Here is a 24,190-nt window from a genome sequence, read left to right on the forward strand (position 1 = left end):
AGTTACACGCCACATAAGGTACTCAGCGACCCAGAACAAAACTCTTAATAGTTTCCAGATGAGCCTCTGGAGTTAATCTCAGACAGTAGCAGTCACGTTTTTTTCATCCAACTTCAACCGGACATAGTAATAACTGTTCATATAAGTGTGTGTGTGTCTGTGAATGAGAGAGAGGAAGGTCATTAGTTTCTCTGTGTGTGTCTGGTAGCCTATTGTTGTGTGTGTGTGTGTGTGTGTGTGTGTGTGTGTGTGTGTGTGTGTGTTTGTGTGTGTTTGTGTGTGTTTGTGTGTGTTTGTGTTTGTGTTTGTGTGTGTTTGTGTGTGCGTGTGTGTGTGTGTGTGTGTGCGTGTGTGTGTGTGTTGAGAACGGGGCTTGACATTGAGTCAGTATTAAAAGGGAGTCCCGGGGCTTCCAGAGCTAAATTTCCAATTAGAGCCTCATTTACACCTGCTGATATGTGTGTGTTTCTGCATCACTCTTGGCTACAGATGTAAGTAAATGTGAAGACATTAAAAGTGCATTTGTTGATTTTAGGGCATAAAGGCTCGAGTGCTAGAGACGTTTGTCATGCTCTTTCTGCTGGGTCTCCTCATCCTGGGCATCGTATGGGTGGCGTCTGCTCTCATTGACAATGATGCTGCCAGCATGGAGTCACTTTACGGTATCTGCCTTAAACCTTCTGGTCCTCCTACTGCTGTGGATGTATATGATATAATCTGTTATGTACTGATCAGTGGTTTACACTTCTGCTCTTATTCTGTCGTTGAAGATTTATGGGAGTTTTATCTGCCGTACCTCTACTCCTGCATCTCTCTGATGGGTGGCCTCTTGCTGCTCAGTAAGTTCATAAGAAGCCATAACACGATCATGCTGCACGATTATGGCAATAATCATAGTTGTCGATTATTCCATTAAAATTGTTATAGCAATTAATTACGATTATCACAATGCATATTTGTTAATTGTTGAAATAGCTTTGTACTATTGTTTGAAGCGATTGCCTTCTACAATGTTTTATATAATAATAATAGTAGTAGTAGTAATATTGCGTTTCTTCTTACTGCAAATGTCAATGTTACATTGGTTTTGTTTTTTTTATAAAAAAAAAAAGGAAAAGAAATGCAAAATGCATGAAACTAAATAATATAATCAAAAACAATACTAGATACTGAATGCACAATTAATTCCACATTGGACACATTAACCTATTTGTTAGATTTAGAGTGAGTTGCTGATGTCGTTGTTCTTGTTGTTGTTGTTATTATTATTATTATTAATATTATATCCTTCATTTTACCAAGAAAGTTGCGCATTGAGATAAAATCTCTTTTACAATTGTGTCCTGGCAAAGATTAACAGTACACATGGGTTCAACAAAATAACAAATAACATTATTAATCCACCAATACACAAAATTACAAATTTTTTTAAATTAAAAGCTAGTCAGAACATCTACAAACTATAGATTGTAAACTATAAATGACAAATTTGCAAATTATAAATTGTTTAAAATATATATTTTTAAGTATATTGTAAAACCAACTCTTTAACCTGCAATCTAAATTGCAGGTTATTCCTGCCTTTTTTCCAGTATTTTTTCTATTTTTGTGCAAACCAATGGTAAAGACAATTAATAAATTTAAATTCCTGTGACCAGCTGTAACTAGAGAATTCGTTTTTACAAAAAAGAAAGTGAGCTCAATTCTGAATTTAAATCGTAAAGATTTGTTTCGTAACACACAAGAAAAAATAGTTAATATGATCCATCTTTACAGTGAATGTATGTAAAACTTTATTAAAGTTTTAATATAATATATAATAATATAATGTAATGTAATGTAATAATATAATATAATATAATATAATATAATATAATATAATATAATATAATATAATATAATATAATATAATATAATAAGTTTAAAGAGTTGTTATTGACAATTAAAGTTGTGCAGAAATATGACACAAAGTTTTCTTCCTCACTTTTAACAGGAGAACATTCATAATATTGCCTTTTGAAAAGCATAATTGAATGTGCGTTTGTGATTTAAATCTCCCTGTTGTCTTCTCTCATCAGTGTGTACTCCAGTGGGACTGTCACGCATGTTCACAGTGATGGGCCAGTTACTAGTCAAACCCACAGTAAGTACCGTTACACTGTATATTGGGGTTTTGCATTGGGTTGTCATAGGAAATAGCCACCAAGTTGGTTCCCCAAGAACTCCCCTCTGGCTATGTTTCTGGTTGTATTCTCGTTGTCACTAGCTATGTTTCCATCCATTTATTTTTATGCGCATTTTGCATATGCGCATTAAAAGCGGTTAATGAAAACGCCATGATGTTCATAAGTTTTAAAAATGATCAAAAACTTTGCGCATAACTGAGTAGGATAAACTTTTTATTCAATAAGAAAAGATAAACGTAAACTACGATGGAAACACTTTTACCGCAAAAATTTAGTATGTGTATTAAAAAAGGTCATGTGATTTTGAGATCATGTGGTGATGGGAATGTGTGTAAATGGACAAACCAGCAGGCTGAGCACATAGTAAAACATCTTAAATGTTGTTTTGGTCATTCTAAAACGCCTTACTGTTTAAGTATTTGTGTGATTATATTATTAATGACCTCCAGAATCAAGAGTGTCTGTGATCCGCGTCAGACACCTTCAAACGCCACCGCAAGTTCACTGAGTGTCAGGATTGCCTTCTGAGGCACAAGTCATTTATTAGATGAAGAAAAGATTGACGCAGCTTCTTCTACTACAGCAAATTCAGTTTTTACTGTGGATATTTGGCGCCAGTTAATCAGGAAGTGATGATTTTGTTCGCTTTGACTCGTTGAATGGAAACGCTGCTTTTTTCGTTAGTCTTTTGAGCGATAATCCAGTTTTGCGCATAAAGTTCATTCGCATTTTTGGATGGAAACATAGCTAATGAGTACTGACATATGCTGGTCAACAGCATCATCAATTGTAGCATTCAAAATGTAACAAAAACTTGCTGATGGAGGATGTTGTGAATGAAGTTTTGTGATCACAGAGATGCGGTGCAGACATCATGTGATTTTAAAAGAGCAAAAAACAGGGCTAAGAGAGAAACTCTACTTTTAGTGTTGCATATCATCTAGACTAAGCAAAGAACAGCAGTCAAAGTCAACAGGTAACTGTTGCTAAGATTAACTTTCTGTAATGTCATTATGAAATGACACTTTAAAATACTTATAAATGAGTTATCAAATGCCATGAATTAAAAAGCTGTTCCTAAAACTAAGAATATTCCTGGTTTCTAGGTAGTGAACATGCCAAAAAGTGAGCACTTCTGTCAGTAGTTATCAAAAGCTATGAAAATATTCCTCTGGTGTGAAAACCCCTTGAGAGTGTGTATATTTGCATTTGTTAAAGATACAATCTATCATTCTTTTTGCCTGTGTAGATTTTAGAGGATCTGGATGAGCAGATTTATTGCATACAGCTGCAGGAAGAGGCCTTGGAGCGAAGACTCAATGGTGAGTGTTTGTTTGTTTTTTTGAATGATGAGAAATGATGTTTTTTATTTTTTTATTTTTCCAGGTTTACTCACATTTTTTATGTGTGTCCTGCATGACGACAGATTATTTGCTTCTAGCATTGATTTTGCTAAAATAAGCAAATATGTATGTGTGTGTGTGTGTGTGTGTGTGTGTGTGTGTGTGTGTGTGTGTGTGTGTGTGTGTGTGTGTGTGTGTGTGTGTGCGTGTGCGCGTGTGCGTGCGTATATATGTGTGTGTGTGTGTGTGTGTGTGTGTGTGTGTGTGTATATATATATATATATATATATACATTAGGGATGTAACTGTATTGTAAATACCGTCATACCGCAATATTAATTTTTTTCGATATTACCGAAGTCGCATGACTCGGTAAAACTATAGGTCTTCTGAGAAAATTTGCTCAGGCGAATGAAGCGAACGGGACGTAGCTGAAACTACATTTCCCATCAGCCCAGGCGTGGCCATAATCCTTTGCGGTCTGTTGTCGCTACAGATCCAGTAATGCGGAAATGGAGTGTGCTGCTAGTAGCGGAGATGAAAAAAAGATGGAAATGTTCGAACCTAAAGCGGGTGTAGTCGCCGCGCGCGTGCTGAATAGCGTTGTTGTCGCGCGCGTTCTGATCAGCTGTGTTGTGACGTGCGTATTGTAAAGCGCCGAGGGGGGGTTGAGCGCGCATATTCAAGAGAGGTGTTGTCGCGCGCCTACTGAAGGGCTGGACGGAGGTTGTGTCGCGTCGCGGGGGCACTTTTGATCGTTTTGGAAGGGCATTTTCTATCCAAGACTAAAAAGGGCATGCGCACTGCACAGGTTGAGCCCTATGTGTGCACGTGCCTGCAAGTTGGGGAATACGACTAATAACAGTCATGGGGACAGCAGAAACACAGCACACTGTTCAGATTGATGCAGACATTGACTTGTACCGCAAAGAGACCTCTATCTCACTCATGGTTTGTCTTCTCAAGTGGGAGAAAGACAATGCACAACGTTACCCCACTGCTGTCAACATGGGCCAAGTCATATCTCTCTTGTCCCAGAAACCTCAGTCCCAAATGAGAGGGTTTTTTTCTTTTGCAGGGGACATTGTAAATACCCAGAGATACCAGCTTTTACCAGATTATAATTATATGATAATTTTCCTTTAAACCCATCTCTATCTAAGTGAGTGAGTGATTAAATGTTGAATGTGGTGAGTTTTCAACAATACTAAATTGAAACTTTATTTTTTTACATGGTTTAATAATTTTTTGTTATTAAAATTGAAGTTAGTGTTTCAAAGCTTACAGATAGATGGCTAATTTGTATGTCATTGACACTTTTGGCACTTTTTTGGAGTATTTACAAAAGTTTTTTTTTTCCTGTAAATGATTCAATAAATACCGTACCGTGACATTCATACCGAGGTATTACCGAACCGTGAAATTCTGATACCGTTACATCCCTAATATACATACATACATATACATGTATGTATGTATGTATGTATGTATGTATGTATGTATGTATGTATGTATGTATGTATGTATATATATATATATATATATATACACACATACATATATATATACACATACAGTACATACTGCGTAAAAGCTTGCTGGATAAGTTTGCGGTTCATTCCGCTGTGGCGACCCCGGATTAATAAAGGGACTAGGCCGACAAGAAAATTAAATTAAATATATATATATATATTTATATAGAAACTGCTGCAACAAAATATGGTTCATTGCCTCATATCTCTATCATAAATCACTCCATGGTTTCCAGTGATCAAAATCAATTAAATAACAAGTAAAATATCAATAAAGTATAATTCAGAATTCATGCATTTGTCTTCGTTTAGCAGGCTTTTATTCCCCTACACAAACATCCACACAAAGCAGGAAGTGTTTAGGCTTAAAATCAAACTAGACTTTAGCTTCAACTCAAGCACGCAACAGAGTGTACAGATGCCAGTCAACATGGAACATGTGCTTTTCTATTGAATTCACGGAGGTAAGCTAGATCATCTCTGCAGATAGTACCCAGTTGCCCAAATCCCATGGATGAATTTCAATAGCCTCTCATTTGGTTGTTTGGTTTTGTTGCGTTAGCACCAAAAGCGGATTTTCTTTGAACACCTGATAAAATAATTGTAATCTGTTTTAACGATTTTCGTTTTTTTGTGATTGCTGTTTGATGTGAAGCGCAGTGGCAGTCACAGTCATCGGGTGACAAAAGGCCACTAGGGATGCGGAATGCGATTTTGGCAAAGCTTAAGAACTTTGCGTTATAGGAAGATCTCGCTCAGGCGTTGAATTTACCTTATCAGGAATTTAAGGAATTTTCACTCTTTTCTTCTTGTGTGCCGTAAATGGGAAAACTGGAGGTGAAGTTTGGGGGAAGAGAGTTCAAGAGGAAACTGTCTACTTTGCTTTTCTCTCTTATCTGTGTTCTATCTAATAACAATTGTTCAACTCACTGTAACTTCATTTAGATCCCACAAGTCTGCACATGCTCTCTTGCAGAACTTTGATGTGTGCTAATTGATAATTATGATGTGTGCTAATTCATTCACTCATTTGCATCTTTAATGACCTGAAGTCATTAATATAGATCGTAGTGAGCATTTACAAATCAATAGTGGATCTGTGCTGGGACCTATTCGCACCTGATGACGTCTAGTCACTTGTGATAATTTTCTAGGTTGTCTGTGATTTTTATCTCATGTCAATGGCCTTGCTTGTTGTTTGTAAAGTAATATTTACCCATAATTGACCTACCATATTTTGGCCAACACAGAGGGCCAGTGATATTTATCTCGTACTAATCTGCATTTCTGTGATTTGGTGGGAATGTATATGTAATTGTTTCTTTTTGTCTATTTATTAATTTTTTTGTGAATTATAAAGGCTGCTTTGAAGAAGTTTGGTAGTGTTGTGGGTGCAGCATCATACCGCTAAAACACTATACAGCTCTACAGTTTGCAGAAAGAAAAAGCCGATTAGCAAAAACAGAAAGAAAGAATAGATGGAGATGTATAGTGTGTAGAGCCACATTTGGAAAGACACATTCTTATGTTTATGATACTTGTTTCTTCATTTATCCATCTAAATGGCCTTGACATTGTACTTTGTTAGAAAGGTCAGTACATTTGAGTAAGGATGGCGGTTTTTGAGTATTACATAATTGTTTTCCCCTTTTGAAATTCAGATGGGGGGCAGAGGAGGGTTTAGGGTTAGTTTAAATTTGTAAATCTCACAAGCTAAAACTTCATTAAACTTAAGTTAAATTTCTAAATCACACACGGTTCCCAGTTAATATTAATTCTGTGCTAATAGTGCTTTAAGGAGTGTTTGTCTGAGTGTAGGGTTTCATACTAGTCTGGGTGCAGGCATTTGTTTGTCCTCTGTCTTGGCTCTTGCTATGCTTTTCTCTGTTGCCCAGATGCGCAGTGGCAGGGTGACCTTGCAAAAACTCTCCTCGGTACCGGATGGCTCTCTGCTTTGCATAATTACCACTGACGTAATGCAGAATCGGCTGAAGTTTCTTTAGAAAACAATGACATCATCTCCTTTCCTTCTGCCAGCACTCCTGCCACTGAGCATCGCCTTTATCACCTTAATTGAAGGACCGAATGCAAGAATTTATTTAAGTGTTTCCTAATCATCTCGAAATCCAGACAGTGGCAGTTCTGAAAATACTGGCTGGTGCTGATATTTACTAGCTATTGGAATTATTAGTCTAATTTTTTTCCTCACCCAAGTCATGTAAAAGAATTTGGAAATCCCAAACATTTGTTATCAGAAATTAGGCTTTTACTATATATATATATATATATATATATATATATATATATATATATATATATATATATATATATATATGAAAAGTTCAGATTCAAAAGCCGCTAAACGCCTCTTCCTCCAAAAATGAGATACTGACATTAAGTGAATGCTTTAGGGATGTAGTACATGTTCAACAAATATTTTTGCTTCAAAAAATCTAAATCGCAGCGTCAGCGCATTCAGAAATAACAACTGGTTTGCAAAAGCCTATAAAAAATCTATAAAATAAAACTTCTGAACCTAATCTCTCTCTCTCTCTCTCTATCTCTCTCTCTCTCTCTCTCTCTCTCTATATATATATATATATATATATATATATAATATATATATATATATATATATATATATATATATATATATATATATATATATATATATATACATATATATATATATATATATATATTTATACATATATACACACACATATACATATTCATTCATTTACATTTTTATATGAGCCGTTTTCATGATTCTGACCAATATGCTGATAATTTGATTTATTTCTATTAAAAACTTATTTGTTTATATTAATGCACTTTTAGATTGCAGATTAATGCAATTCATTGTTTTATTACTGTCATTTACAATACCAAAGAATACAATATTTGAGAAAGTTTACAAAGGCACAAAAAACTGTTGTCTCTAGATCAATACATGCCATTCATCCAAGTTTAAGAGAGTATCAAAAAATGTAGAGCGCTGTTGTTGATATAGGATTTTGAGATAATGATCGTTTTGCTTTCAAAAATGAATGTGAACTTGCATTTGGTTGTTTAGGATAGGTTCAAGTGGGTTTAATATCCTTATTACCTAATAAGGGTAATAATAGTAGAATTATGCTTCCACAATCTCAGTTCTGCAAAGGTCTACTGTACGTACATTATGTGTGATGTAACCTATATGTCTGCACACACTGTCCATGTGTAGTCATGTTTTTCACACATGTCCAAAGAGAATCCACTCACTGGTACTATGCATGTATTAAACTTGGCCATCCAAGAGAAGCTTACCTGTCTAAAAGTGATCTGGGAATTCTGGCAGGTGTCACAAAAGACGAGTGTAAAATATGACATTTTGATTGCACATTAAAAGGTTAAAAAGTTAAATGTATTAATGAATCATTTTTTATAAAATCTTTGACATGAATTTAGGAATTTTTTTACCTAAAACTCAAAAACAGTGGTATACATAATGAAGGAGTGCAAGGTTGTTTCACAAAACATGTCTGACAAGAAAAAGACATTCATCCAGATGTCTTACTGTTGTTCTCTCTCTCTCTCTCACTTTTCACTCACCTCATGTTAGGCCTTCAGGGCAGCCTTGAGCCATGTTTGACAGAACAATCCAGTCTTGATCAGCTAATAGTGACATTTCCTATCTCATTGTTCTCACAATTTTGGTTGGAGGGTACAGATTTTCCCTAAAAATCACTAGTATGGACAAGTACTTGTTCAGAAACACACCTGCTGTGTTTTTTTCTTCTTTTAATAGATTTCTTTATGAACCTGAACCTCTACCAGACAGGGCGTGGTACAATCATCATAATAATAATCACGTTTTGATCAAAGTGATTGACTCCTCAGCTTCATGTCGGTGAAAAGATGAAAGATTGTGTTTTTATTGCACGCCAGTAACGGTGTAACACTGAACTAATTGCTGCTGATCTGCCAGTGTGTGTCCCTCGAGGCTGTGCAAACCAATCCTCTGCTTTGAGGAGCAAACAAACCACTGAAACGGGTGAAAAAAACACCCGAATGAAACAGATAAATAAGAGCTAAATGAGACAGAAGTCTGTGGTTTTCCTGGAGAACCCCTCTCTGGTTTTGCCCTCTCCCTCTCACCTCCTGACACACACACACACACACACACACACACACACAGACAGTGTTCTGAAGAAACCTCAGTCCCCTCTTCCGTCAGAACCAGTTTCAGCATGTTCATGTCTGGCCTATGCTCTGCAGTTAAGGTGATGATACACGGGGCGACTTTTAGGGAAATGTTGCCATCAATGGGCAAACGAGTGAAACACAGTGCAACTATTTAGCACAACAAAAATGTATTGTTACATCTGCTCCCAGCAGCTTTCTCCGAGCCCTGATTATAAAGTTATGAATGGACAAAACAAATACAGTGAATCTTTGGGCCTATGCAAATTAATACATGAAAGCTAATTTGTTTACTGTATGTTTAAATTGGAAATGTGAGCATTAAATCACATAACCCATTGTGTTGATGTAACAACCTTCCAGAATATTAAGCTATTAGTTTACTGCTTTTCCTCATTACGCTGCTGCTGATCAATCACCATCTTATTTGAATTTTTCTGTCAGCTCTGTGCCAGTCATGTGATTCGCTGTTTAAAATCAAATTCAGAATCAAACAAATTTGAAGACGACAAAACTAAAAGATCCAGGCACAGTTTTGCTGCCCATTTTCAACTGGGAAAGTAATTTGCATTAAATGGTATGCTGTGTATCATCATCTTGTATGCAACCACCGATGTTGTGGGTAACATGGTAATCCTAAACCATTGTATGCGCAAACCCAAATAAAAAAATAACATTTCTCTACTTGATGGTGTGAAAAACACAGGAGGTTGACACATGTACTGTATACTTGAAACTTATTAGAATTTTTTGAAAATAGTATAGTGTGCACGACTCCTCTTCAGAAGTTATAAGTCAATCAATGTTAAGTTTTTTTGTATGCTTTTATGATAGATTTGAGAGTATCTTTTAACGTATTCACATATTCATAACCTTGCATACATGAAAAATTTTCATACAATCTATTAAAATAAATGGATACTTGGTAATTCTGATCAAAAAAGGTTAAAATATGCAAGTTTTGAATATGTTTTTCTAATATGCTGATCACAAAGCCTCTAAAAGGCTTTTTTCCCTCTTATTATCTTATTACACTGTTCTTTATTGCAGGTTATCAATATTCGGAACTAGAAGAAAAATATCTAATTGCAATTTTTGTTGACATATTGCAACCACACATGATTTGATTTGTGATCTTATTTTGTAGTCAGGCATCAGCTCAATATTCTGTATCGTAACTCTTACTGCCAAAATGCAGTGAGTATTAGTTAAAAAAGGAACTGAAAAGATATTAACTCACTTTAACATTCATTCAAATTTATTTTTAAATATTCAGAAATTAAATACAAATTTTCCTTTACAGCAAACAGTAAACACAAATAAAATGACCTTACTTTTCTGTAAACCAGTTGAACTCAAATTAGGGAGATAGTGTAGCTTATTATAAAAACAAAAAACACAATGATAATAAAAATACAGAACACTGCAAACTAACATGGCTGAAACAACTCTGAAATTGTTCTTTGCAGTTGCTTGCTACTAGATCGAGTGTCACTGACAATACTTTCACTTGACTTTTTAGCAAGACACTCATCACTCAATTGTGCTCACTCATTTGGCTAGTAAGACTATCACACACAGGTAGCAGTCAGGCGTTTGCTCTGGATAGGAGAAATTAAATGATACAAATATATTTCATATTGCAGCCATGTGCAATAAGCTAATTGCAATGTTTCAAATCGCAATTCGATTTCGATTAATCGCAGAGCCCTATTCAGAACCATGTGTTTTTGTTAAAGGAACGCTTCACTCTTATTATCTTCAAGCAAGGTTAGCTCCTTTTTCACCTGGGGTTATGAAGCGCTGACCCCTGTGGTGCTGAATCTGTGCAGTTTGAAACCATGTAGTTTATTAAGTATGTTACAGTGGCCATGGATTATTTAACAATATACAAGAATGTAAAATGCTAAAGTGTTTTTTGAAACTCATAGGACCGATCACACGCTGCAATTATTCAATAAACATTAACATCTTTTAAATAATAATCTTTGTGAGACCATAAAGGTCTATGCAAAATTGAGTGTGAAAAATCTTTTGTTTCCGCATTAGATGTTCAATTTATTTATATAGCACATTGCCAAATGGCCACAAGGCTGCACAAATTGCTTAACAGAGAAGATACATTACAGAAATAATAAACAAAATCGCAACAATGTAATGTGAAAGTGTGCATAGGAAATGCAAAATAAATTACACAGGAACAGTTTGGTTTCAATGGCTTACAATAAAAAAGTAATAACCATTTAAGTAATTCTGCCTAGTTAAGAGATGCTACCACAGTTGACCACATTAAACAGATTTAAAAACGAAACTGTTGCCCCCCCAAGAAAGGACTTATGCTTCAAATGACCTGTTGTTGTGACCTGAGATGTGTTAATATTATTGTTCTTCAGGTATGAGAATATATATTTGAGTGATCAGAATAAAGTGAAATTATTGAATATCTTTTATATGTTTTAGCACCATTTAGCTCCATCTTGTTGCAACAGCTTTGCTATTACACAAATCAAACCAAGTTTTTTTTTTTATCACAAACCGTTTCTGACAGTGATTAAAATATGGCTCCCTAAATGACCCAATTACATCAGATAATTTAGTTTCCATTAAAAGATAATGATTTAATGTCATTTTTAATGCAGCTGTTTATTTTGCAAAGCATTGTTTTGCAGCGTTGTTAACCACACATGAGATTGCAGTTGTGTGTCACTCAAGAGATTTTCATAATTACTTGCATCTGTTGAAAGTGACATGATTAGCAATGCAGATAATGAACGCTTAAACACAAACTCTCCAGTATACAGTATGGCTAAACTATAGAGACAAACCTGCAGGGTACTGAGCTCATTCTCACTTCTCAGTCATTGAACCGCTACCTCCATCATGTAGCAGCTTCTAGTTAAAGAATCTGTTTTTCTTCTTGACAGACTCTATGACAAATGATGTGATATATTAAGTAGGCACTTAAGTATAGGGTAAAGATAACAGCGATCAAACCACTGATTTATGTTCACATCACTAATGTTTCCTAGTGGTTTGATCTCTTTAACTGAAGCTCTTAAATAGCCAAAGTAAACAGAATGAAAGTCTCTTTGTTTCAATGCTTGGCTCTTCTTGTCTTTGTCACTCAGGTACGACGTCAAACTCCTATCTCCATGGAAACTCTCAGCACCATCTCCACAAAGAGCTGGACAGCGTTCGCAATCAGAGACACAAACTCGGTGAGAGATGTTTTGAACAACTAATGAAACTAATTAAAGTGCAATTCACTCGCTTTCAAAGATGTGTAGGCTGCAGTATCCACTCCTCGTAATATTGTCGAATTGCAAAGTGTGTGCATATTTGAATACGAACAGTCATTTGGAGCGAGGCCAGATGGGGTATGGCTGTATCATTTTCGACGTCAGCCTGTGTTTTGGGGTTTTATAAATGATTCCGGAGAGAGGAGCAGTTGGACGGAGAGGAGGCCACAAAGGCACTTAGGATATTGGAGTGTGATGCAAACTTTATTGTGGCTGTCTCTCCAAGTGCGGTCATTAATTTAGAGGCAGCATGGTGCATATGCAGGGAACTCTGCCAACCTCAGAGCCAGTGCGAGAGATGTTGAGAAGGAGAAAGTAGAGGACAGAGCGGTACAGGAGTGACGGACACTGGGATCCAGAAAAGATGCTCAAGAAGACCCACTTTAGAGCAAAGCAGGAGACCTAATGTTCGAGCTTTATCATTGCTGTTTTGTACTCTATGGGATATAAATGCCCTTAAATGGATGTAGATTTACTTTAGTTAACATACACTGTAAAAAAATAAATGGCAAAAGGTAGGGCTGGGCTATTTGCCCTAAATTTAAAATCTCGTTTAATTGAACATTTGAACTCAATAACGATTAACGAACGATTATTTAATTTATTTATTATATTTTTTTGCCTTCATAGTTCACTGACAAGTTTTTTTTACAGTAAATATGCTCATTTTTTAATGAAGGGTGCAGTACTTGATTTTGAAATTACTGGAGTAAGCACAAACTCTACTATCAATCTACTATCTATAATTATTAATTGAAACCAACACTGAACAACTGAATTTAAAACACGCACTGTCTAAAATGTGGCTCTCTGAATTGCCCACCATCTTCACTGCTAATAACCAGTTATTTTACAACAATGCAATCATTTTTTTTTTTTGCAATGCTTTGCAATCATATTTTTTGAGAGGTGCGCGGGCATATGAAGGCTGTGCCCTTCTCAGAAGAATATCATAATAATGTAATAAGTATAAATCATAATGTAATAAGTAAAATTCAGGCTTTACAGAGCGGGGGACGTGACTCCACACATGGTAGGCAAAGTAATTGAAATAGATCTGTAAATATGAAATTGATTCTAGATTCTGAATATCAATTTTAATTACTATCAACTAAATTTTTGCTATACAATGTTTAATATAATATTTTTAGTCAGTTTGACTGATTTAAGTTGAGATGACTAGAAAAGGCAGGAAGATTTTATTTTTTTAGCATAAACTGACAGCAGCTCTTTTTATGCACTAATGCAATGCAAGACAATAGTTTCAGATTTGTAAGGTATTTTTAAATGCTTTTACAATAAGTGTTTTATGCTCGGAAATTATTTCTTATAAGAATATATGATCAAATCAGAAATTCCATAAAAAAATAAGTCAAATTTTCAAACATTGGAAGAATGTAAAATAACTTTTTTAATATATTTCACAATGTGATTTCTTCCTAATATGCCTTTATTTCTAATTTACTGATTTACTGCTTAAAGGGGACCTATTATGCCTCTTTTTACAAGATAAAAGTTAAAATAAGTCTCTGATGTCCCTAGAGTGTGTATATGAAATTTCAGCTTAAAATACCTCACAAATAATGTTTCATATCTTTTTGAAACTGCCCCTTTTGGGCTTTGATCCAAGTTGTGCAGTTTTGGTGTCTGTCAAGTTGAATTTAAATGAGATTGTGTTCTCAGCCCTCTTTTCAAAAGAGGGTGGAGCTTCAAATGCCTATGCATCAGCATAGTGGCAGATTCAAAACCGGATTAACGTTATCTTTTATGCAAAGCTGAAAATGTCAAAAGAAGTGGCAGTCTTGGAGACTCTGGTCATTTGTTCATCCTAAAACTCGACATTTATAATGTCTCTTAGTCGCTGAGATTATCTTCGGCAGGTGAAAACTCAGGATCTTCAATTCTCACCCAGGGATGTCTATGCTAATGAGGGAGAGATGGTTGACATGATGTCATGTACAAAAGATGTCTATGATGGGTCTTAAAAAGTCCTAAAATGTCTTAAATGAAAAAAAATAAAATAAAATTTAAGGACATTAAAAATTCACAAAAATATTGTGTTGTAGGTAAATCATTTTAAACTTCATTTTTACTTTGTCTGAGTAAAGCTACTTAGTTGGGCCGACATCCATCCAATGACCAACAATACATCTCAGTAAAACCTTACTTTTTATATTGAAGTTTTTTATTGAAAAGAGATACAATTCATAACAGCTGTTAGACATTTTACAGCAAACTCTCCATTCAATTCCCAAATCAAAGAAGGAAAATTAATAACAATTACACAATTCCTGATGATAATACAGGGCACTAACAAAACATCATAGTGTTTAACCCTGTATAAGTCTAAAATTGAATTCGTAATGGTCTTAAAATGTCTTTAATTTGACTTGATAAAACCTGCAGAAACTCTGTTAATGCAAAGAATACTTTGTGTATTCAGTTTATTATATGCAGTAAATTAGTTTTATATATCATGAACACATCTCAACTATGAACTGTATTAATATTGATAAACTTTCTATCTAAATGGATATGTTCTATCGTACATTGATACTTTCTATCTGAATTGATATGTTTTATTAATTTGTAGGCCTGTCACAATAATCAATATATCAACTTATCGCACAACACTTGGACATGACCTCAATCTTTGTTGGTGCCTTAATATATATCGCCATACATTAAAACCAATTCTAGCAACATTTTAGCTAATTGTGCAACATCTCTGTCCCTATTGGTGTCAGTATGGTTAAAAACATTGTTTTCTTAAAATTACCAGTATATTTTCATGTTGGTGCCTGACAACTAAAAATAGATCTGGTAGCTATTATTGCAGCCTCTGTAACTTTGTACCCTGGACTTTTTTGTTAACATTTATTATTATTTATTTAGGATATGCCTTTTTTACATTCTGATTCCAATGTTTAATTATTAAATAGTTCAAATGACTATAATTAAAGTAAATTAATTTTTATCAAGAATAAAATATTATGTGTTCTTTGGAAAAGTGTCCTTGCATTTTGATAATATTCTGGCAATATATATATATATATATATATATATATATATATATATATATATATATATATATATATATATATATATATATGTATATGTGTGTGTGTGTGTGTGTGTGTGTGTGTGTGTGTATATGTACATGTATATAATGAGTGGCATAAAATGGTCCTAAAATTACATTTATATTGGTTATTACAATATATTTTACAACAACAACAAAAAAGATCGTGATCAAAAATTGTGACAGGCCTACTAATTTGTGATGCTAATATGAGACAAATAATGTTAACAAATTGATACTTAGTATAAAGTGATACACTTACATAAACAGTAACATACTTTATAGCTTTGCTGATTGAAAGATGTTTTGAAAATGTTCCTGTTTTAAACATATTTTTCACCATATTATAGAGACTGCTTATTTAAGCATTTAATTGTTTGTTTTTCTGAGACACTGTGAGAACTTGACTAATTATAGGGTTTAGGTATAGTTTTCTCAAAGTTAAATGCATGTACAGTCAGTCTACAATACGTACACTTGAACTGTTTCTCTCCCCTTCCATCCTAGAAAGGAGAAAGAAGGCCTCAGCCTGGGAAAAGAACCTCCTTTACCCCATAGTGATGCTGATCCTGCTTGCTGGAACAGTATGTGTTTATTTACACTTTGCAGGGTTGAAAAAAAAGAAACACAAAGTGTAATGTGATGCTGTTTATTTCATAAGTTGGTTTGCTGTTTCTCTGTAGTGTTGTTAATGCTCATGCTTGTTTCATCTGTGCTGTGTTTTCAGACGATTTCTGTTCTCCTGGTTGCCCTGAACATTGTGTACCTGCTTGTTGATGAGACAGCCATGCCAAAGGGTTCAACGGTAAGAAAAGTGAAAGGTGACAAACTTGTAAATGTAAACAAACACACACTCAGCTTTTGAGGATTTTTCCCTTCTTTCACTTGCGTCCTGCTAAAATCATGCTTTGCGTCAGGGCAAATTGAATTCCAGATATGCTCAGGTGTGTGCTGGAGAAGAAAGCTGAAGATGTGTATCATGTTGCGGTTGTTTGATGCTCTTTATCAGAGTTGTACTCACGTCTGCTTTACCTGATGCTGTTTCAAAGGCGCTCATGCACTAAATGTGTGTGAAACTCTGGACACGGAGCTCATTTGTCTTAACTGGGAGTTCTTGGCTGAGGTCCTTTGAGTCAAACAGCTGTAATGAAACCACCATTTAACCTTCATGCAGTTTTTTCTGCACTGAAGACAGTGTGAGTTTTCTTTTTTGACAAGGTAATTACAAGCTACGGATGGTGAAATCTGAATTTCTCACTAAACTTAAACTCTTTTAGCAGATTCAACATTAACAGTTACATCATTTCCTGTTTTCTTAAACATAAAAATGTTTTTGCTTTCTTTCCTTCCATACAATGATGGTCTTTTCTCACCTTACTTCACCACTCCCACCTGCTGTTTCAGCTTCATACCTTTTTCTTACCACAACAAAGGGAACACCACATATCCTTTTTTTCTGGCCAGGGTTTGATAGTCCTGAGCTGCTCTGTGCGAGTGCTCGCTCCTCATTCTAATTATTTTATTAGTGTCGATATTTGCCTTGGCATGACGCTTGACTGAAAATCCCCCAAATTACACTTGTCACAGTGTTCAGAGACGAAGGGCCCTCTTGACAGACTGGTTAATGGTTTATGCGTTTGATGAGCTGGACTGGTGCCATGCTTAAGATCTCATGTACCAACGACAACCCAGAAGCGGTGTCTGTATGTCTGTTTGAAGAGTTTCACATTAGCAGGGATGAAGGGATCTGAATTTCACAACAGAGATTGATGCGAGTTAAGGTAACTAGGTTAACGTCGAGACCGTCAGATGAGGCAGTGTGTCGTAAAAGTGGCTATGAGGTAAGGACATCTAATGCAGTGGCACTGCTTGCATTAAGCTGTCTGATGCACTGTTGCTAATGACTGCAATAAAAGTCTTATTGCTGTCACTCCCCATGGATTCAGAATTATTGTCGATGCTAAAAACAGCCTCATTAATGTCCGTTTCTCATCCGTACCTCACTTGGCATATGGAGCAGAAGGAGTGATGGAACGAGAAATGAGATGAGAGGGAAAGCTCAAGGGGTCATATTTCTCTTTTTGACCTCTGAACCTTTGATAAGAGTCAACTGATGAAATTTGGCTCCTAACCTGTCAGTAAACAGCTTTATGAAATAAAAGGCCTTCCTAATTTATTCAATTTTGATGCTTTTTTCTTTTAAAATCCTTTATCAGTGGTAGCTAAGGCAAATCAAAACATTTAATGTAAGTAAGACATACCTTAATAGTCCTATAAAATTAAAATAAAGTTTTTTTTATAGGTTAGTATCCAGGGTTCAATGCTAAGGACATTTTCAGTTCAGTTCAGATTTTTACTTGCCCTGCCAAAATTTTCACTGGCCCCACCAAAATAAATAAATAAATAAATTAAAAAATAGCTATTTTTAGCCACATATTTTAAATAATGTGTCAAAAATAATGTCTTTGAATCTAGAATTTAAATATTTTTAAAATGTTCAAATATTTAGCAGTAAAATACAGCAGTATGGAAAATGTGCAGGTATTTTATTGCTAAACAAAAGGTGGCTGACTTAAAAGTCATGGAAAACTGTCCAAAACATCACTTAACATTTTTCGTTGTGTTGTACCCATGTAAATGTCTTTTTCCACAATGTTTTAAACAGACGTTTTCTTTTAGCCTAATAATTTGATGTTGCCGTCTCTTCACTGTTCTGGTTTTTACCAGGTTGTGAAAAAAAATAACATGCTCACAACAACCAATCAGATAAAAGGAACCAAAAAGCAATATGGTGTTTACGACTTCACAGAAAACACAGCATTCTGAGACTTAAAAGCACAAATTGTTTCTCGATTCTAAGACTGTATTTGCACACAATTGATAAATAGTAGCAGGAAAATTAAAATTTTAAGACAAGGCAGCACTGGCCTGATCGGGCCAGTAACGATTCTCTCCACTGTCTCAAACATCTCTCATGCTGGCCCATCGGGCAGTCCTTATTGTTGAGCCCAGTGATATATATAGACAAGTGTGCTGAAAAAAAAACAACAGAAAAAAAATGCATTTAGAACACATAAACCAGATATAAACATCCAAATCTTGTCACTTCTGCCTAAATGGATCAATCTTTTTTTTTTCAGCTCATACTTCAGTGTTTCATCAAATGTTGACCAATATCTGAAATATCCCACCCCTTTTAAGATGCTTTTCATTTGATGCACTTGAGCTCAACCACTCTCATTGGCAGAGCTGTGAGAAAATGAAAAGCTATTGGCTGGAGGAGCTATTCTGTCCCACCTTCTCTTCATGTTTCAGTTGAGATTATGTCAAACATCGAATAAAAAATGCACATTTCAAAGCACTTCACTGGAAATTTAAGAAATGTACATGCACAAATATCCTTAAAATCAGTCAGTAACTCATGAAGATTAATGGTGGCATGGAAGGCACTGATTCATTATGTTTGAGTTGTTCTTTGCTATCTACATAGAATGTTTATAGCTTAGGCAAGTGTAAAGTTTCTTCAGAAACCGCAACAAATGTCAGCATTAGGAGTTACCCCTAAAATGAAAAATGTTCTGGTTTTACCTTATTTAGACTGGTCATGAATATTATTAAGCTCTGCTCTGGTGTTCCTGCTGCTCAGTTCAGTTATTGTAATTCGCACAGTGTGATGTACTCTGAAATACACAGGTGAAAAGTAATCTTACTTTAGAAAACATTTGAACTGTTGAGTAGATCCGTTGTCAAATAATAATCATTTCAACTGAAGTGGTGGAGAAAGTAAGCCCAATTATCTATATGCTCCTGAGTTATGTGTTGTATGTGAAATAAAGGCTAAATTATAATTCTACACGATAAAAGAGACTGACATTAGCCATCTGGTTCTCTTTGCTTTACCTTTCCATTTTGTGCTGAATCCGGGTCAGTCGCACAGATAGGGTTTTATTTTTTGTGGTGTTGATGATAACAGGATGTAATAAAACCGTGTCAGTCACTGTCTTCATAATGCAAATATAATGTTAACACTTATCTGAACGATTATCAGATATTTCTGTTTTGGGGAAATTTGAGATATTTTTCCAGATATTTAAGTCGTTAAATAGCTATAAACTGGCTGCCAGGCCACACATTAGCAACGTCACACATACACGCACTCAGGGCCGGATTAACCAATGGGCCTTATGGGCACAGGCCCAGGGGCCCGTGCGCACTTGGGGCCCCTGCGAGGGGGGAGAAAAAAAGACAATTTCGGAGTGTCTTTTTAGGCTAATTGCAAATAGCGCATCTAGTTGGACCAAGCTATTCAGGGTTTACGCCCATCAATGCCTGATTGATAGAGACAAGATGAGTAAAGAGCTGTGTGTTAATTCAGCAGCAGTGGCGCACCTTGTAAGGCGCACAGCAACATCTTTTGACGCGATTAATCATAACATCGGTTCGAATCCACCATCTGCTGAACTCGTGCTACTTTTTTTCCCTCCCCATTACATATCAGATTGGAAATATATTTATTTTTAACAGGAAAGAAACATTTTTTTAAAATAATGCAAATGCGATATAAAGTCACAAGTGTCTCGTGGGTATTTAATAATGTTTAGCCTTATATAGGCGCCTGCCGCGCCTCCCTCTCTTCAAAAACTATATTGCTCAGACAACTGTATTTCCTCTGAGCAAAAAAATCGCGATCACATATTAATATTATTATTATATTTAAATTGCCTTTCTTTCTTTAACTAAACAGAATGCTGTAATTGGTCAAGCGCGGAAATGTCAGTTTTGTAATAACCCGCACTAAACTGAGCGGACTTTAGTGTAACGTTATATCTGTCATAGATCAAAAATGAGTGGACAAGTGGATTTAGCAAACGCGAGAGAAAGAGGAGAGGAGGCATCTTTATTGAGGCATTTTCCATGCACACCTTCTTTAAACAGACCCGTGATCAGGAGAAAGAGGGTACAGAAGAAGACGGTATGGTAACTTTAAATGAGAAGCTAGCATTAACCAGGTGGAGGAGGCTAACGGCAGCGCAGCGCGGACTGGATTCATCTTGTGAGAGACAGACAGAAAAGGAGAGAGAGAGGGAGAGAGAGAGAAAGGCCCTGAAGAGGAGAGAGACGGGAGAGAAGAGGTATAGTGTCTGTGATTTCGGATACTTTTAGGTTTATAATCAAGTCTTCGTCACGAGAAGAGTAGAGAAAATACAGGGAGAGGAGGAGAGAGACAGTAAATCAGTGTTTGTATTATGAAAGACTCAGATTCATAGAACTCAGATTTATAAAACTGGATTGGAGAAGCATTGTGCGTTATATGCCATGGCAATAATATGCTTTATAAGTTTGTAAAAGCAATACATTAAAATACCCTTAAAAAAAAAAAATATATATATATATATATATATATATATATATAGTTTTATTAGAATTTTTATTTAATGCTTTGAAAAATCATTTAAATCTTTGTAGACTATAAATGCATATGTACTATATATCATTTATTTAAATATGTGGGCAACAAATTATAGATTCATTTTATTAAAAAAATTATTATATTATTCTTATTTTTTTTATTCAACTATAGGGGTGCGGCCAGGTAGGGGGCCTTACAAGATAATGTGCCCAGGGGCCCCTGAGTTCTTAATCCGGGCCTGCACGCACTCTACCAGCATGGTTTAGCATGGTTTGTCAAACTGTGTCAATTCAGGCTAATGTGTAAATACAACTGGAACCGCATCATTTTCCATAGGAAATATATATTAAGCTGTGTTTTACTTAAAACATTTTTATCATTGTTTATTTCACACTTTTTCAAACACTACTGAAGGCATGTATATTAATAATCCCAAGTGTCGGTGTTCTATTCTAATTTGCATATTATTCTGTGGTCTTTTGCTCAGAAAAAAATTATATGAGGAGGAAATAATGGTGTTTGAGACTCACAATATGTCATTTCTGTGTACTTTACACTTAGTTTTAACTATGCCTAGATTTACATTCTATAGCACCTTTTTGGGCGATCACACTGAACACATTTTTGCGGTGAGAGGTGCCCTTTTTTGAATGATTTCCTAATGACTGTGAGCGTTTTGCGCTCTGCTTACGTGCTGCTGCGTTTTTGTCATTGCGCGCTCGCAGTTGAAAAAAGTAAACTGTGAGCTGAAAAATCTTGTTATGTCAGTCGCGTCTGTTTCAACCTCCAATCAAGTGAAAACAGATTGAGGTGCCTGCAGTGTTTGTGTTGTCAAGACAACTACGAAGATGGAGGAGAGAGTCGTAGTTGTGGTTGCAGTTTTGGGTTATCCGGTGCTGAATGACTTCCCAAATATTGAATTTCACAATATTATTAAATATTAAAATTATGACAAAATCAACAGCAACACTTTCACACAATACCTAGCTGATCAAGTCGTTGCCTAGTGACATAAAAAGTTCACCGCACTTCTTTCTTTTTATCAACAAAATGGCAGTGAGGTGCACCTCGCATTTTCAGAACGGAAAATCGTGTACTGTGTGAAATATATAGCTGAAAGACATTCTGTTGCTGTACACAAAACTTTAGGAAAATAGTTCAACAGATGCACAAATAAACCATTAATAAAAGTATTAATTTGTTGCGGATTCTGAGAAAACAAAGTGAACGAAAAAGTAATAAGCAAACAACCAGATTGTCTCTAAACATTAATATGCAAAACTATTCACATCAATATTTCTAGAATGAATTTTGTGTGATTGTCCTGGAAGAAAGTATAAAGACGAAGCCGTTGTAAAAATTCATATGCTGAATGCTCGAGTAAACAGTGCATGAGTTCATTGCGAATAGTGTGTAATTTGGGACACTACTACAGATTTGTGCTTTGCTCTGAAACCAGCAGTGCATTTCTTTTCCAGTTTAGACAGACATCTTTGACAGCATTACAGCTCGTCAAGGTAAAACAGTTATTTTGCATGTAATTGCTACATGCAGTGCAAAAATATACACTGTTTAGTCAGTGCGGTTTGATCACATCACCTATTTTGAGTTCAGTTCCTTTTTATTAACTCCAATCTTTCTTTGATGCTTTATTATTAAAAAGTGAGTCTATGATAATATTTTGCAAACAGGTTTTCTGGTTTTCAATCACATGTAAACTTTCTTCAGGCCTGTCATCAATAACAACAAGCAAGAATGACATTATAAAATCTGCTTCAGATTTGATCTAATCCAGTTAGAAAGATCACCATAAATATTTTTACATGCTCTGTTGATTTTGAATTGGTCTACTGTCAAATGCACATCATTAGAATGAGACTGATGATTGATTTTTCTTTCTTTCTTTTTTTTTTAATTTTACTTGTCAAGCCCAGACTTAGGTTGTTTTACATTGATAAATTATGTCAAATAAATGTTGGCTTTTATTGTAATAATTCCAATCCAAACCTTTAGATCACATCAATGACTTCAAAAGATATTAAAGGCCTGAGATCGAGAAACTTTGTTTGCCAGCGCATTTGTTTTGGTTTCTATTTTTTTCTTCACATTTTTCTCCTAATTTTTGGCAGCCGTTCATTCTGTGTAGCCTCTTACTGTAAGAGCACCACTGCCTTTTTTCTCTCTTTCTTTTTCTTTTTTGTTTGAACACCTGCTCGCATATTATGCGTGTGTGAGCGGCGGTGAATTTAAAAAGATTTCTTTCATCTGCTTCCATTCATTACTTCGCCAATTTCACTCTGTCTGTCCTCGTTGGTGAGAGGGGAAACTTTGCTAATCTGAGCTTTATACGTTTTATTTCTTCATAATAGCGTTCACTCAGAACAGCTCCAAATATTTGTGGTGCTTTTTTTCTGCCCTCACTGCCTGAAGCACTGAGGTGTCAACACTGTAGTCTTATTTAGATTGCAGCTTCAGTTGTAACTAGAGCCTTTGCGTCGGGCATGTAGCTAAAACACGTCCACTACATGCTCTCACTCTGTGTAAGAGTATTGCTTCAGTCCTAAAACACAACTGCTGCTTTTAAGAGACATACATGATCAAATTCTGCATCCAGATTAATAAAAATAACCACTGACCGTAACTTTTCCTCTTTGTTTCATCAGGAGAGAGACATTGGCAATGCTTCTTTATCCACATTTGGAGTTGCCCAGGCGGTTGTTGAAATCATCCTCATGTTGTATCCTTTTCTCTCTGTGATTCTCTAATGCTGCATAAGCTCCAGTTTTGTGTTTGATCACAGATTGTGTGTGTTCAGTAAAGCAAATCAAACTTGTTTGCACAACGATTGTTGTGAGTGTGCTTGAGAGTGCTAGTCGACAGTGTTAGTCTTAACTCTGGAACAGTTATCTGCTTGTCTCCTCTGTGGTTGGTTTCTACAGTCTTCGTATCTTTCAGGAACTCACTCCCAGAAAGGACGACACCAACATGACAACGGTAGGATCTGCAACGCTCCTTCAGTCCTAACACTTGAACTACTAAAACTATCATTATTAGAATAGCCATGGTGGTCATTTTGATCGTTCTTAAATAAAATGTCATATTGTCAAGTCATTTTTATATTCAAAGCTTCTATTGAGTTATTAAAATAAGGCT

The 24,190-nt window shown here is 35.5% G+C and overlaps 1 protein-coding gene and 1 long non-coding RNA gene across 4 annotated transcripts in view; one reads left to right on the plus strand and one right to left on the minus strand.

The window, feature by feature from the left end:
• The window catches only part of lmbr1 (limb development membrane protein 1), a 59,013-nt gene that overhangs the window by 18,247 nt on the left and 16,576 nt on the right, over positions 1-24,190 (plus strand). For 2 of the 3 annotated variants that reach the window (XM_087259513.1, XM_087259514.1), the window contains exons 6-14: positions 536-662; positions 771-839; positions 2,079-2,143; positions 3,436-3,508; positions 12,375-12,464; positions 16,135-16,211; positions 16,355-16,432; positions 23,701-23,774; positions 23,941-24,031. In XM_087259513.1, coding sequence (XP_087115639.1) covers positions 536-662; positions 771-839; positions 2,079-2,143; positions 3,436-3,508; positions 12,375-12,464; positions 16,135-16,211; positions 16,355-16,432; positions 23,701-23,774; positions 23,941-24,031 — 744 coding nt within the window. 3 annotated transcript variants of the gene reach the window in all.
• LOC147843134 (uncharacterized) lies at positions 17,830-23,769 on the minus strand. Its single transcript, XR_015496031.1, has 3 exons — positions 21,286-23,769; positions 19,216-19,783; positions 17,830-18,660 (listed from the first exon to the last, which is right to left on the minus strand). It is a non-coding gene; the product is annotated as an uncharacterized LOC147843134 (long non-coding RNA).

This window comes from Danio rerio, chromosome 7 (genome assembly GCF_052040795.2).
Source record: "Danio rerio strain M-AB ecotype USA chromosome 7, GRCz13ab, whole genome shotgun sequence".
Classification (NCBI taxonomy): Eukaryota; Metazoa; Chordata; class Actinopteri; order Cypriniformes; family Danionidae; genus Danio; species Danio rerio.